Source organism: Conger conger, chromosome 7 (genome assembly GCF_963514075.1).
Source record: "Conger conger chromosome 7, fConCon1.1, whole genome shotgun sequence".
In the NCBI taxonomy this organism is placed as follows: Eukaryota; Metazoa; Chordata; class Actinopteri; order Anguilliformes; family Congridae; genus Conger; species Conger conger.
In genome coordinates, this window is record NC_083766.1 from 32,556,356 (window position 1) to 32,572,732 (window position 16,377).

Here is a 16,377-nt window from a genome sequence, read left to right on the forward strand (position 1 = left end):
ATATAAGATCGGGATTCCCACCAATTGCCGGGTGACATTGCCCCAAATGTTCACAAGATAAGGAATTTTGAACGACAATTTTCTAAGAGGAAGGCTGAATGAAAAAGCTTCTCTCTAAAATGGCAAAAACATCAACCCATCAAATGTCCTAATAGTGGACGGTGAAGATTTGTGCAACTGACCAAAGCACAGTCAAACATACTGGCCCCCAGAGAAAAACAGAAGAAAAGTAGAAATGAACATCATGTGAGCAGCATTCTCACTACTCTTATTTAATACATACTCAATACAAATGCCCATTGCAATTTTGTGATCTGAATTTCCAGCGGATTGCACCTCGCTCAAAACAAAATAACTCTCCCCATCACCTATTTAATCCCATGGAGAGTAATTTTGATGTATTACCACGAATGATCCAGTCGTATCTGTATCCCTGCACTAACCAATTAACATTCATGCTAATAGTTCATTAATAACTCAAAGCATTTAATACACCAGCTGGTACCCTTGGATACAGCTTCCCCTCTCATTTGTCTTTCATTACAAGGCATGTCAAACAATAAAATTCCATTCAATTAATGTTTTTATTAAAAATTCTTAACATTATTTAATTACTTTGCACTTTAATGAAATTATGTGCGGTGATACCCAAAAAGGAACAATATAGATCTATTTGTATTTCTGTTTTCCAGTCTCTTTTCTTGATCTTGTTCTATAACAATTCCTTGCATTCATAGAGCAGTTGACATTTTATACTTTAACTATTTCACTACAATTCAATAGCTACAGTATAATTCCATGCAAGTGGCCCCTTTTAGTACATAGAAGTACAGGATTCTGTTGGTTCTACAGGTCTAGACTGAATAGTTTCATAAATAAGATTCACCTCCCAATTTCCTGCCATACCAAAGCATTCACAAATTATACTTGGGCTGGAGACTCAAACCCAAATATTTAATAGTACCACAAATTCTACAAGCAGATACTGCTGCAGATACTCTCTATCAGTCAGCGGTGCTATAAGCAGTCCCCGGGGAGACCTCCTGCAGGGACCCCAGACCGCGCCGTGGAGGTGCGTTTATTTAGCACCGTGCTCGGACAGCATCCATAATCGAACCCCTTCCACATAAAACAAGAGCAAACACAGAACGGCCACAGCAGCCGCCCCTCAGCCAGCCCCTGCTGGTGAAACGGTGACTGGTCTCTGCACACACTCCACCACACTCTGCACACACTCCACCACACTCTGCACACACTCCACCGCACTCTGCACACTCTGCACACACTCCACCACACTCTGCACACACTCCACCACACTCTGCACACACCCCACCACACTCTGCACACTCTGCACACACTCTGCACACACTCCACCACACTCTGCACACTCTGCATACACTCTGCACACACCCCACCACACTCTGCACACACTGCACACACCCCACCACACTCTGCACACTCTGCACACACTCCACCACACACTGCACACACTCTGCACACACACCACCACACACTGCACACACTCTGCACACACACCACCAAACACTGCACACACTCTGCACACACTCCACCACACTCTGCACACACTGCACACACTCCATCACACTGCACACACTCCACCACACTCTGCACACACTGCACACACTCCATCACACTGCACACACTCCACCACACTCTGCACACACTGCACACACTGCACACACTCCATCACACTGCACACACTCCACCACACTCTGCACACACTGCACACACTGCACACACTCCACCATACTCTGCACACTCTGCACACACTCCACCACACACTGCACACACTCTGCACACACTCTGCACACACTCCACCACACTCTGCACACACTCTGCACACACCCCACCACACTCTGCACACTCCACCGCACCGGAGCCAGATCTGACGCTCCGCAGGAATGCCCATTTCTTTTCATCCTCAGGTTAATGAGACATTTCTTCATCTCTTCAGCGGAGTGACCCACCAAATGAGTCGCGCATTCTGTGCTAATGAGACTTTCACACCGCAGTCTCAGATCCTGTTCTTCACATGGAAGTCCCCCCGTCCAGAGCGCCTGCCTCCCTCATTCCCCCACTGCACAGCAGGCAGGTACAGGCCTCTACCAAAACTACAATATCCGTTAAAAAATGCGTCAAAATAAGGAGTTTTCAAATTTAAAGGTACAACAGGTAAGATCTTTGGGTTAAAACATTGTTACAAGACCACTGTAAATCCCTTCCTATCATTGATTTCCCAAGGGCTCACTGACATGTTGACTCACCCTCTGCCTGTGTTTATAGTCCTTAAATTCGGGTTTTAAAATATGCAGTTGACGGGCCGGCACTCTGGACCAAAACATTGTATAGCTGTACAATAATTCAAGCTCATTGGTTAAAAATTGGTTCAAATTGCCACAGCCAATGGCATTTCCACTTCAGCGCATTCACGGAGGAGGGGTGGGATAAACTGTGTTGTGGTTTGAGCGTGTTTGTTGCTGCAATTCCTTTTTTCCCCAAATACATAGAACTTGAACAATATATAAATCATTGGAACTTTCATCCTTATTTAATTAACATTCATGAATATACTGAAAATGAACAGTTCAAATATATGATTAATTATACAGTATGTAAATGTGAAAAATCCATGAGAGGTTACTGCACATTTCCCTATGTAATATTTTTTTTTCCCTTAATTTGATATTGTAGCCTCTGTTTGTTTTATCATAAAGGCGTTAGCACTAAGTCCAGAGCACATGGGAAACGTTTTACAGTAAAATGTACGGTTGGATTATGAATGTGGCTCATTTAAATGCAATACAACACACAAGCTGTTACCCAGCTGCCACCAGGCCACATGTGGCCAATGTGCAGCTGTCATTCACCCTCCAAAAGCCAGCTTTTCCACTCACAGAACATTAACATTAAGTTTCTCTGATAACTGAGACAAATGTAAGGATTGTATTGTGCTTCAACATATTTGTATCTATGGTCATCTCTCCCTGTGTCTAGACTGGCCATGTAGTGTAGTATGATGCCAGTGAAATTATTTATGGCCAATGATGATGATTTTAATATTAAGGCAACATACTTCATTTTATAGCTCCAGGGCAATGCAAATACGGGAACGACAGCAGAATCCACAATCTACAACTTCCATTACATGACTGCATTAGGCTGGGAGTTCCATGTTGTGAGTTTATGATAAACGGTCTGTGGCTGGAATCTGACAGGCTTATTACCTCAGACCAATGGAGACGCACAGCCAGGCAGTCGCCGGGCAGGATGCAGTGGGGGGAGCCGTGAACAGCGCGTGGGAACGCCACACATGCCTCGCGGCACAGATTGCACTCCTGCGCGCCACATCCCGCAAGCAGGGCGTGCGTGACCGCGAGCCCTGCTGCTTCTGCAGCCGGCGCAGTGTCTCCCCGGGGGCCCGGTCTACGGGTACGACAGGAGGCTCATGGGAGATGGAGTTTACGCGGGAATGGATGGGGGGGGGGGGGGTATCGCCATGGCAACATCACTACAGGTGGATGCTAACTGCTTCCCATGAAGACAGCCAGTCCAATGGGACCTGAACTTATCGACTTCCCAAGATACCCCGCTGCTACATGTTCCACCACCGGCAAATAATTGGTTCATGCCCTATTACTGTTAGCTACCTTTTTCGTCTGTTGCTGGATGCTTCCGTGTTCACACAAACAAAAAAGAAAATAACAATCAGGACTGAAAAATGAATCGGGATCACAGCAGTTCATAAGTAATAGCTTCAGCTAGAAGAAGGAATTACGATTGTGGCACTCTCTAACCACATCACAAGGGGCCAAATGACATTTTCTCGCCACATTAATATTTGCAGCTTGTAGTGCCCAATCTATTCTGCCACATTAACTCCATAGTTGTATTTCCCTTGAGCCAGCAGTGTTGTTCAGCTTTCTTCAGTGGGACACAAACATTTTGTCTGAAACACCTGTGAACACCTTCGCAGTAGCAGCTTGTAGATGTGCTACACTCAGGTGTGGAGGCTCATCTGTAATGAGTCATTGTGGAATGCACCCTGCACGGGTGCATGTTTCCCCCACTTGATGTGGAGTGTGTGTATGAGTGTATATGTGTGTGCATGTATGTATGTCTTTGTGTGTAGTATGTGTATGCATGAGCCTTTTAGACAGGGCATGATGTGTACATGTGTGTGATTGTATGTGTACACATGAGTCTTTTAGACAGCGTTTTTGTGCGTAGGTGTGTGTTTGTGACTATGTGTCTGGATGAGCCTTTCAGACATTACTTCATGTATGGGTGTGTGTGTGCATGTGTGTGTGTGTATGCATGAGCCTTTTAGACATGGCTTGCAGTGTATGGGTGTATGGGCACTGTAGCACTCATAGCTGATCCCTGCAGACACAGGTACTCACCCCTGAGCTCCTCGGCAGAGATGTTGGCCAACTGGTCACTGTCGCTGCCCTCAGACAGAGAGCTGCTCAGGTAGTTCCCCTTGTACAGCAGGCCAGCTGTCACGTGGTGGAATGGCATCTTCCCCCTGAGGGGCACCGAGGGAGAGAGTGAGAAAGAGGGAGAGAGAGTGAGAGAGAGGGAGAGAGAGGGAGAGAGGGAGAGAGTGAGAGAGAGGGAGGCTTTCGGGGGTTCCACCACACCGCACACAGGACACGTCCTTGGCTCATTCACAGAATTCCCCTTGTTATATCCCAGGACTGAGCCTTCTCTCATTGTCCCAGTTTCCAAACGGGATAAAGGCTTTCCCTACCCCGACAAACCCCCCGTCACGGAAACATCTGAGCAAACATGCATAACCTTAGACCTGATAAGTTTTTAAATACTGTATGCTGGTCACCTTGAAATCAACAGCGCAGATGAAATGCGAGCTTGGTCATTTGTATTAGCACTGGTAACAATCATGCACATACAGTAGTCATCATTTCTTGCATTCACTTGAATTACAGCTGCAATGCAAATGTGGTCATGGATTATATTCAAATTGTATTGCAAAGCTAGGTTGTATAAATGCTGTGGCCGTTCTGTGAAATAAAGGTCAGATCTAAGACAGATAAAATTAAGTGGAAGGAGCAGTTTTTATTGTCTTGCTGAAAGGCTAAATCTCTTGAGCTGTGCCAGATAAAATAAGCTCAGAAATAAAGAAGACAACTCTCTTAAATAAACTGAACAATGGGCTCTTGCCAAATATCATAGAGTGAAATGGTATAGCCTTGAGTGTGCTTAAACACATCTGTAAGACAGATACTAATAGACTGGTGCCTGCTCTATATGTTCCCCTTGCTATTAAATGTTAGAGTAATTTACCATGAGACATTTTTCATTATTCTCATCATGTATTTGCAATGCGAGAGGGTGTGAACTAACTTGGCAGTGAACTAAAACACACACACAAACACTTGGCTTTGCTAATGCTGTGTGACTTTGTGCTTTTAGCTCTATTACTCAACCCAAAGGTCATTAAATCCTGTAGATGGGATATTTCTGACATTTTTGCAGCATAATGCACCACATCCGTAAAAAAGGATTCCTTTAATCTGAAAACACATCCAGAGTTTTGAAATCACAGTATATTATTATATACTGTAAGTGTACACCATTCAAAACCTGATTACAAGCCCAGATAAAGTAGCAGAAGATGGCCAATATGTTTAAATGTATTATTAAACGAGGTGATGATTCAAAATTAAATCCCTTTAAGTCAAAAGCTACTGGCAGCACTGATGGGTGGTATTTAAAATATTTAATTACAGCATGTGTCATAATTATCAGTCCTTTCAATCAAATAATTATCTCAATATGGCTGCCCTGTGAAAAAGCTATTTTATATTTTTCACTTGGTATCTTTTCCATTGCACAAAATTGATTCATTAAAATATTTAGTTTTTTTAATGATTTTAATTGTTGGGTTTGCTGCACAAGATTGTTAAAAAGTTGTCCCTAGTTTTGAATCAGCAACAGCACCTCTCAATATGCACCACGCTCATTCAGGCGAGGGGAACTTATTCTGAGTGTGAATTATGATGCACTTGCCCCTGAGGCAGCCAGTGTTTCGCACACTACAGGTCATACAGTACAGCACTACAACACTATGGGGAGGAAAGGCGGATGTCCCGCTGAATAGCATTTCTGGTATATGCTAGCACATTTCATCATAGACGGCAGCAGCGACAACTTCCGATAAGCAAACAAAGCATTAAATTGTTCGTAACCAAAAAATCACAAGGTGTGTAATTGTAATTAAGTTTCTACGTTACACTTCCAACTTAATGCCAGTTGAGTTGGATCTTTAAATCGCACGAGTCGAGACGATAAATTAATACAAACGGCACTGTTGGTGGCATTAGGATAGTGCAATTGTTTCAATTCAATGCTATGTACTTTGCTTATATTTAACTTTTGCCGCTCTATTTAATAGGGAGCAGTATACTGGAGGTGTCCTTCCCGAAACAGCCCTTTACACCCCTATAACTGGCAGTTCTCACTGAAGAGGCAGATCTCCAACTGAGAGCAAGTGGCAGCCTATAGGCAGCTTGGACTTCACTGGGAAGCGCAAATGCAGCTGTAACACACGGATGCATCACCTGTGGAAACCCTCATTGCCTATGGAAACTCCTCACAGGAGGATGCTAAGGAAATACTTGCACATTAGTTTTGTTCAATTCATTAATATTTTCAATGATGGCCTGTCTATTTGTATACTAAATGAGCAAAGAAGGGTAAATATGTATTTTTAGTGGAGTGTGACAAATTTTTCCATGTTATATCTGACATGGGAGAACACCTGTGCACCTACCAATCTCTTATGACAAGGCCTTAACCTGAAATGGAATCTTTAAGCTTCAAGCAAAATATAGTGAGGGACAGCTTGGTATATTAGAATTCAAGTAAATCTAACTTATTAACAAGGATATAAACACCAGCTTTTACATTCAATTTCATTTTATTTAGCAGTCATACTAGGTCATACAACAAACAACCAAACACGTCAATCTTAATCCGAGGGGAACATGAACATTGCTTTTCCTTCGTTGCTCAAGATTCTATTTCTGTGAGCAGAGAGAACATCCTTCTCCACAGGGAACAAATAAGGAAACGTGTTACCAGGGTGGGGGTTATCAATATAATCCACGTCGTACAGCATCATTCTGGTGACATTTGGGAGAAATAACTTTTCACTTCAACTTTTCATTTTCAAGAGTATCCTTCACCTATTGGTTGGGTTCCATCTTTATATACACCCCTCGTCTGTCTACTCACAGAGATGGGTCATAAATGGGGATCAAGAGTTGCCAAGCTTATAATAAAAACATTTAGCATCTAACCCCTCAAAAATTACAAACACCATGTCACTTGAATGTATACATCACAGTGAAGAGTGTCCTCTTTTTTGCTGGAGGGGTCGATACTCAGTGAGAAAACGTATGTGAAACGTATGTGAAATCTATGGTCGTGACAGAAAGATAAATAACGGGGGTTGGCTTCCGCAGCTTCATGACAGAGATCTGAATGTTGCCCAGAAAAGATCTTGGTGCAGTGGCCTGTTTGGGCCAGAAATGTTCAGCAGCATGGCGATTTTGCACAGACATGCTGCATGTGTGATTGTGTGTGTGTGTGTTTGTGTGCGTGCGTGCGTGTGTGTGTGTGTGTGTGTGTTTGTGTGTGTATGAGGGTGTGTTTTTGTGTGTGTGGGTGTTTGTTAGTCAAGCGGCAAAATTTATTTGGCAGAAGTCTATACAAGTATTTTGGTTGACCAGTACACCAGTTAATTAATGCAAATATCTAATCAGTCAATCATGTGGCGGCAACTCAATGCATAATAGGTTAAGAGGTTCAGTTGTTGTTCAGACCAATCATCAGAGTTGAAGAAATGTGATTAGAGTATCTCAGAAACTGCTGATATCCTGGGATAGACAATAGTCTCAAGACTCTAGACAGCGAAAAAATATCCAGGGGCAGTTTTGAGGGAAAAACCACCTTGTTACTGAGAGAGATCAGAGGAGAATGGCCAGAATGGTTAAAGCAAAATCGTTAAATACAACGCAAAATGTCATCTAGAGGGCTGTCCCTGTGCAATTTTAAATTATATTTTTTGGCCCAATTACAACTTGGCTAGATCCAAATGCCTGGGTTTCTCGGTGACCTATTGACGAGAGGACGTAATCCCTGCCTCAAGCTAAATTGTGTTTTGGGCCATGTGGCACCAGGATGGGAATATTACGGTGCTGTTCACCAGGCGGCAGCACTGGCCCAACAGACAGGTAGCTGTGATCAATTGTAATCACTGTAGCTGTGGCCCTTTACCTCATTATTGGGCTACAAAAGAGGAGACACTGCAGCTGATTTATGTAAACTCCCTGTCCTAGTCTCACTGGGAAATGGTTTTCTCCATATTGTCTACATATAGACATCGATCGCTCGGATTCATGGAGCTGATAAGTTGGATGCCTGGCATTCGGCAGCTGCTGCTGTCTAGGTATTGTTATGATTGGCTTTTTTTATGTTTTAAGACAGTAACTCAAATAAGCAGTACGTTACAAGAGCAACAGTGGTATGCACAAGATCATCTCTGAATACATAGCAATTCAAACCTTGAAGTGGATGGGATACAGCAACAGAAGACCAATAATCTAAAAGATAAGTCTAATAAATACGTAAGCGTGGTCACTGAGTGTATTTAGATTAGCCAGTAATAGTCAGAAAACGAGTAGCAAAGGCTACAGTAGATTGGCTGTATCAGGTGGTGAGAGTGATTCAGTGGTAATGAAATCAGTGCAAAATGACAGGAACAACTATCAATTCATGTTCACACCAGCACCAGTGTTACACAGCATTATTAAGCAAATGAATTTGAGCAACCAGGCTGAAATTACACACACAATCATACACACACAAAACAAGTCAGAATTTGCTCTAATGACAATCAATGGGAAGTCTCAAAGCATGGTCTTGCTTGCTGGGATGGATCTCACTGAGCCCCTCAACAGCTCTGGAGGTCAGCTAGGGTACGGCCCCAAACGAATGCTGACAAAGCTGCCAAGTGCACAGCCACCTCTGAGGCTGTTTACACTCTGTTGCTCAGTATAATCACCTGAAATGCCAGCATATGACTCAAGTTGTATTTTTAAATAGTGAATCAGGTATGTGACCACCTGAACATTTACATTTTGACAACATGTTTCTTTTTTTTGCCAGGCTAGATAAAAGCTTCTGCCAAATGAATCAATGTGAATGTAAAGTATGGCCCATTACATCTAACCTCTACTATGTCAAATAAAAGAACAGCATAGAGGACCGTATGGGCATGAATGGGACTGGGGTGATGTGCTTTTGCCAGAACATCTGGCCTCAAGAGAAGCAAACTGACAGTTCCCCCAATATCACTAGAAGCACGACAGCACAAATGTTATTCCCTGGCCCATTTTAAGTTTAACTTAACCGCCGCTGTGAGATCTGAAGGCACGCTTCAGGCACTGTGAAAGGAAATGGCTATCACACGGTTCACTTGAGGGAAGACACTACAGTGTAGATGTCCTCTTGGGCACCCAGAGGTTCATTATGACAGCAGTGCTGTCTCATGACAGGACTTACATTATCCAGAAAGGAGTATTTTTTATTATTATACCCTATTCCAGAGGCCAAACGGACTGCACAGGACATTAACAAACAGCCAATCTCCACTTCACCTGCACTATGCCCTTCAAAGTTCCCTGTCTGAGAGATATCCCCTGCAGAGCCTTGCACACAGTGCCTCCTCTGCTCACCAACTACAAACCTGTCATCCATACAGGCTCAGTGATCACAGGCACATTGTTTGTTCCTCTCTGTGAGACAAGTGTGAAAATGCACGGGACAGATGCATTTCAGATCAAAGCAATTACTTATAAATAATTCAATTAGAAATGTAAATCCTTACCCAACATCTATCATGCACAAACTGGATCTGTGTAGGTGATTGATCAGTGGAGGCGATTGATCAGTCTTGCAAAATCCATTGCTAGACTGATCAATCACCTGGTTTTCAATCACTTGTTACTGTACTATTAATACCAAGGTGTTTAGATGTAGGCATTATACAAGGAAATGATTTGTTCACACATTCGAAAATGGTCTTTGAGAATATGGGATTTTGTAGTTTTTAAATCAGTAACAGGAGTCATCTGAAAGTCAAAATATACCCAGTTACAACAATCATCAAAAGTATACAAAAGAAACTTCAGCACACAGATTGCAATCCTTGGTCAGATAAACTGAGATAGACTACCTCTGCAATCTACCTCTGAGTAATAGAAATGCCACCGTTTATTTGATGTTTGTTTTATTTTGATTTGACCATGATTGTTGGTGCCAGAAAGGTTGGTTTGAGTAGCTCAGAAACTGCTGATCTCCCGGGATTTTCATGCAAAACAGTCTCAAGAGTTTTCAGAGAATGGTGCAGCAGTTCTGTAGGCAAAAATGCATCGTTAATGAGAGAGGTAAAGGGGCAGACTGGTCTAAGCTAACAGGAAGGTGACAGTAATGTAAATAACCACACATTACAACAGTGGTATGCAGAAGAGCATCTCTGAACACACAATGCTTCAAACCTCTAAGTGGACAGGCTACAGCAGCAAATGAACAATAAGTCATGTCTAATACCTAATAAATTGTTCATAAAGTGATCGCTGAGCCACATTTTTTACCTTCTTTTGATTTTTTTATTTACTGTCTCTTCAGATACCTGGAGAGACTTAATTAGGCAGCAATTTCTGTCTGAAAGGAAATATGAAGTCCTATTTTCAGTTTGGGCAGAAAAAGGCTGAAGCATCTTCTGGCTTTTTGAATTCTCTTGCCATTGAATTCTCAGGTGAGAGCGAAGTGCTTTCAAATTGCAACTTCAATCACAACTCCCACACAACTTGCCCAACTTGCACTTGTTCAAATGTCAAAAGCTTTCCTCTACATCAGGTCTCCACAAATTCTGGCTGGGGAGAAGCATTCTTTATTTAAAGTTCATTATATCGATTGTGTATACTGCAGAGGTGCACACACTAAACGCAGTTTTCCTAGCCAGCATCAATAATATTGAAATTCTGAAGTTTCCCAGCGTATCATTAAAATGCTTAAATAGCCATGGATGACAACATTCATATTTATGAGAATGCATTCCCAACTGACATGTTTATATTTGGCCATTTAGTAGATGTTCTTATCCAGAATGGCTTGTATGGCTTACATTTTTACAAACAGTGCATCTATACAGCATTTAGATATTTGACTGAATCAATTCAGGTTAAGTACCATACTCATGGGTACTGTGGCGGTGCCCCACCTGAGAATCAAACCCACCACTATTGAGCTACAAGCCCAGTATCCTAACCACTGTAACATTTTGGGGCACCCAAGAGCAGTGTTATTAAACAAGCACTTAGATGGCACGGATGCTTGTTCCTGACATCCAGGGTAAACACACAGTCCAGGACTTTGGGACTATTCTGTGTGCGTACATTCACTCCCAAGCTTACAGGCTCCCAAACACTGAGCCGGTCAATTTTCACACTGAGCACAGACTCCTTTAACCTGGCACCCTGTACTGCCATACACAAACCCCTACCTGCAGCATGCCAAGACAAGAAAATAAATTATATTGCTCTGTATTTAGACAAGAAAATATATCCCTTCCTGGCCAGCAAAGGAAATGCATAATCAGCTTCAGTGCTTTTTGCAGCAGACCCAATCAAAACCACTTCTGGCACTGCATAAATAAAACTGGACTGGAGAAATCAGTCTTACTTCAATTGACAAGTACAGTATTACACTTATGCAATCAGTGTCTGAATGCAAAGAAGCAAGAAAAAATACTTCTTTGGTCATAGAGCGCTCCAGATTTGATTACATCCCATGGCGGTTTCTCATAAATGCAGTCTTTAAGTATGTAACCCCCTTGGGCACACAATGGACCAAGGCTGCTGGAAACATATACTGAGTGCCTCACTATATAAACAAGGTTGTAAAAGGGAAAATATATAAAAAGCAATGACAACAGCTATTCAGAGGAAAATCCTCACAACCCAGGTCCTTACTCAGATAAGGTAAGACACAAGCGTCTTACCGTGCGAGTGGAGGAATACAGAACCTAAGTCCACTGCCACGCTTGCTGCACATGTTATTCTTGCACAGCTCCGACCGGTCTGCTGGCGTGCTTACCCGTACGGATCGTACTCCGAGGGATACTGCAGCATGACCGGCTCCAAAGTCGGGGTCTCCACCGCCACTTCGTCTAGGGCACACGGCCCCTCTCCCTCCGTCTTAAGCGGATCGGTGACCTCCATATCCAGCCAGAGGGGAGACTCTCGAGAGCGGCAGTGTGTCCGCTGGACGGCTCACCCTAACTGCCTCGCCGAATTTGGGACTATCCAAGTACAGCATCGGCACCGGGGACCTCGAGGTTAATAATTCAGCGGCGTGGAGAAGCAGGTACTCGCCCGCGCCCATGTTCCACAACATGTGAGACCGGACTCATTAGAACGCGCCTAATGAGAGCAGGAGCCCTGCAGCCCCGCATCACTACAACCTTCAGGTCCAAGCCCATGCGCCAAGCCACGGCACTCTCCTTGATTTGTGTGAAAAGGACCGGACACATTGCTCCCACACAACCTGCCCCCGCCCCCCCTCTATTCTTCACTTGCAAGAGCAATTAGTCCCCTTCGATGTAACAGAGGACAGAGTTGTCTAGGCAGAAATGCGCTCTAGTGGCTTTTTGATGAGGAATTCTTTATTATTTAAGAAATCTTTGGAATTATTTATTAGTTTAAAATGAGATGTTCCTTATAATTCGTCACCCGATGATGGGAAAAAACAACAATGCTTGTATGGTTTAATCACATAAAATATGTATTTTTTGGTTCATGATGAAATTCGAAACACAATATAGAATAAAGTATTACTGCAAGAGTATGCATCTGGGACATAATGCAATGACCTTTAAAATTGTCTGTTGAAAGTTACCCAGCAGCCTATTAAGATGCGCCGTCTGCACTAAAGCCTACCCCCACACCCCCCATCAACTGGATTTACGTAAGCGCTTCCACACATAAAGGGTTATCGGCCTTTAAATGGTTCTGACTAGAAAATGTAATCTATCGATTGTGCTGATACAGCAAACAAAACTGGCTGTTTGCAATGCGTTCAGCAGTGACTGGAAATTAAGTTTCATCACTCCACAAGCAAAAACGCGTAAAACGTGGAATGAAAAAACAAAACAAAACATTGTAACATCTTTAATCGATATTAATCCACATGAATTTGTTACATTTATATTGAACGTCACCGCACCATGTGTTCTTTTGAGTATTTGAGTAATTTCAATTACAACAGGTGAAATATCTTGATCTGTGCCGGTGAATTTAATGGCCGTGGGAGACGCTTAAATACCGCCACCTTCCTACTCAGGGCATGAAATATTAATGACCAGTGATAAAGTGAAGTGATATAATTATGAAAATATACAATCGCCATATCCGTGCAAAACAACTTACCTGTTAAGGTAACCTTCAAAATATTAAATCCGTCGCTACTGTAAGAAGATAACTATAGTCAAGCTGTTTTATGGCAACGTGCAACACTCAGATTCTGGTGAAGCAATATTGGTAAAAAAGAAAATGTCCATTCCCTTTCTTCGCGGTTTTAGCTATCGTTCCATCGCTACAAAAGGTTAGACTGATCGCCTTCTCCGATGACACGTCCATGTGTGTTCGATGCCCCAGTTCCAGCCCAAACCATCCAACTGGAGTCGCATTCTCCCCGCTACTCCCATCAATTTCAATGTCCCTTGTCTGTCTTCATCATCTCCATTTCCGAAGTTAAAAATGTATTTTGGTTTAACAAACGAGACTCCACCTTTGTACTCACTCCAATATTACAGACGGGTTCTCCCTGTTCACATCTTCAGATAGATCGCTATTTATGGCATGCTGGTGGTCAGATTCAAGAGAAATCACCAATAAATTCAGAGCTGCTTCCCTCCAAATAGCCCAACAAGCAGTTTCTGTTTTCAATACCGAATCACATGCACACAGATACAAACACGGCTCAGAGAAACTGGGTCCGTTTTGTTACCAATCCATTAATAATTATTTCCGTGACAGAATTAACCCATGGTACGGTTTGAGAAGGATGCACACTTTGCCTATAGAAGCACGGATGCATGAGTCAACTGGTGCAGGCAGTCTGTTACGTTATCGTTCCTGATCATTACCAGGTGGGCTGAGAATCTGTGATATCTGCATGAGAAATTGAAGCGGAGGAGCTTGAATCAGAGCGGTGACCAGCGACTGATTGCTTTAAATTACCATAATTGTCAGTGATGGCACTTTTCATTTGAATCACACTACAGATTAAGTGAAACGTAGATTTTCTATTTCCCAAGGATTGGCAAGCTTCGCCATACAGTTCATTTCAGTAGACATAATGATGTATGTATAATAATGATATACACTCAGTGAGCACTTTATTAGGTATTTTTTAGACGTATTGTTTTAGACTTATTCGGTCTTCTGCTGCTGTAGCCAGAAGTCAGCAGAAGACTTATTCGGTCTTCTGCTGAGGTTTGACGCGTTGTGTGTTCATGGATGCTTTTCTGGATACCAGTGTTGTAATGCGTAGTTATTTGCGTTACTGTCACCTATCCTGTCAGCTTAGACCAGCCTGGCCCTTCTCTGGCCCTGACCTCTCTCATCAACAAGGCGTTTCCGTCCGCAGAACTGCCGCTCACTGGATGTTTATTGTTTTTCGCACCATTCTTAGTAAACTCTAGAGGCTGTTGTGAGTGAATATCCCAGAAGATCAGCTGTTACAGAACTACTAAAACCAGCCCGTCTGGTACCAACAATCATGCCCCGATTGAACTGAGTTGAACTGAGTACAGACAGTGACGCAATCTTATTTTATTCACTAGGCTATGTGTAAGAACAGGAATGCAAGCCCCTATCTCGTAAAAAAGAGCCTAGATTTCATTTGACTACACTTTCACAATTCCTTTTCATGGCGGTGAACAAATAGCACAGAATAAAATACATTATTTTGACACCACTGAAATTAAGTTAAAAAAAAAAGGTGTTAGATTTCAGTAATTAAGATAATACTTGTATTCCTGATTAATAATATTCAGGTAGTCTCTGGCCGTTTACACTTTAACATTTGTCCCAGTGTGACACAGCGATGGTCTTGCCATCACTTTCCCACAATTAATCACATCCTATGCGCAGTTATCAATTTCCTCAGGAATCAACTGCGGAGAATATGGCTTTGTTCGCTAGAATAGGAACAAAAATGCTAATACGGGAGTTGACGCGGACGTTTAAACTGTTGCATTTGTACACTTATAGTAGAGGTTAAATAGAACCCTGGGTAACTCTATAATAACCTACTTGCTGATAGTATGTCCGGTCTATGACAACAGATTCATCCACCTCCACTGTAGACGTGCGCATCTCCACCGTGCTAGTCACCAATATGGTGAGCATTAATCAGAAACATGACAAATCTCTTTTTTAAAAATAAATATAGCTTTCCTCAATAGGTTTACAATAGATACAATAAATACTTTTTGTATTTGTTTGCATTCATGCCCCAGAATAAACCAACTATTATAACATAGGCCTATGTCACCTTATGTGTAGGCTAATTACCAAAGGTAGGCTAAAACCATTAAATCGTTTAAAATATAGCCTAAGCCTATCGTTTTGAATCGCGATGTAAAATGTATGATCATAACGAAAGTCAACGCGTAGGCTAAAAAATATGAATGATACATTCTTGAAAAAAAGCTGTCCATTAGGCTAATAAATAATGGTCAGAGTCAATTTGAGGGTTCATATGCGCGACTTGAATTTTGGCATTTTACGGAGTGCCTAAGGTCCAGCCTTCATTAATAGTAAATGTCAGGGGAAAAGGTGTCATTATTCTGTGGCAACATAGATAGAATACTACTTACATCTGAGTGATGCAAATTTAATCGTATTTAACCGCAATTCCCAAGGGGGTATACTCCTACAGGGAACAGTAGATATTACCAGGCGCACTGGGGAAATACTAGGCATAATTAGCTAACTGGAGGCAAAGTCAGTACGGGACGAACAGCATGAGCAGGAAGATGACTCCGTCGGATGTTTGTGTTTAATCAGATAAAAGCCTTTTTGTCCTGTCTTCTCATATGCAACACTTACTTACTACGTTAAAACACTTCCAGGTTATAAAGTGAAACAATTTTCTGCACAGGTCAGAATGATTAGACAACCCGACAAAACAATGGCTGATAGCTGGAGCCAACTCTAGAGGACAGGAAGCGCGCCAAATGAACAGGCCTGGCGAAGCAGTTTT

At 42.4% G+C, this 16,377-nt stretch overlaps 1 protein-coding gene across 4 annotated transcripts in view; it reads right to left on the minus strand.

Annotated features, from left to right (window-relative positions):
- Positions 1-16,377, minus strand: part of caln2 (calneuron 2) — a 65,736-nt gene that overhangs the window by 36,047 nt on the left and 13,312 nt on the right. For 3 of the 4 annotated variants that reach the window (XM_061250027.1, XM_061250029.1, XM_061250031.1), the window contains exon 2: positions 4,422-4,546. In XM_061250027.1, coding sequence (XP_061106011.1) covers positions 4,422-4,546 — 125 coding nt within the window. Of the gene's footprint in view, positions 1-4,421; positions 4,547-12,204; positions 12,301-16,377 lie in introns of those variants that run through there. The other variant, XM_061250028.1, reaches the window with a different exon arrangement.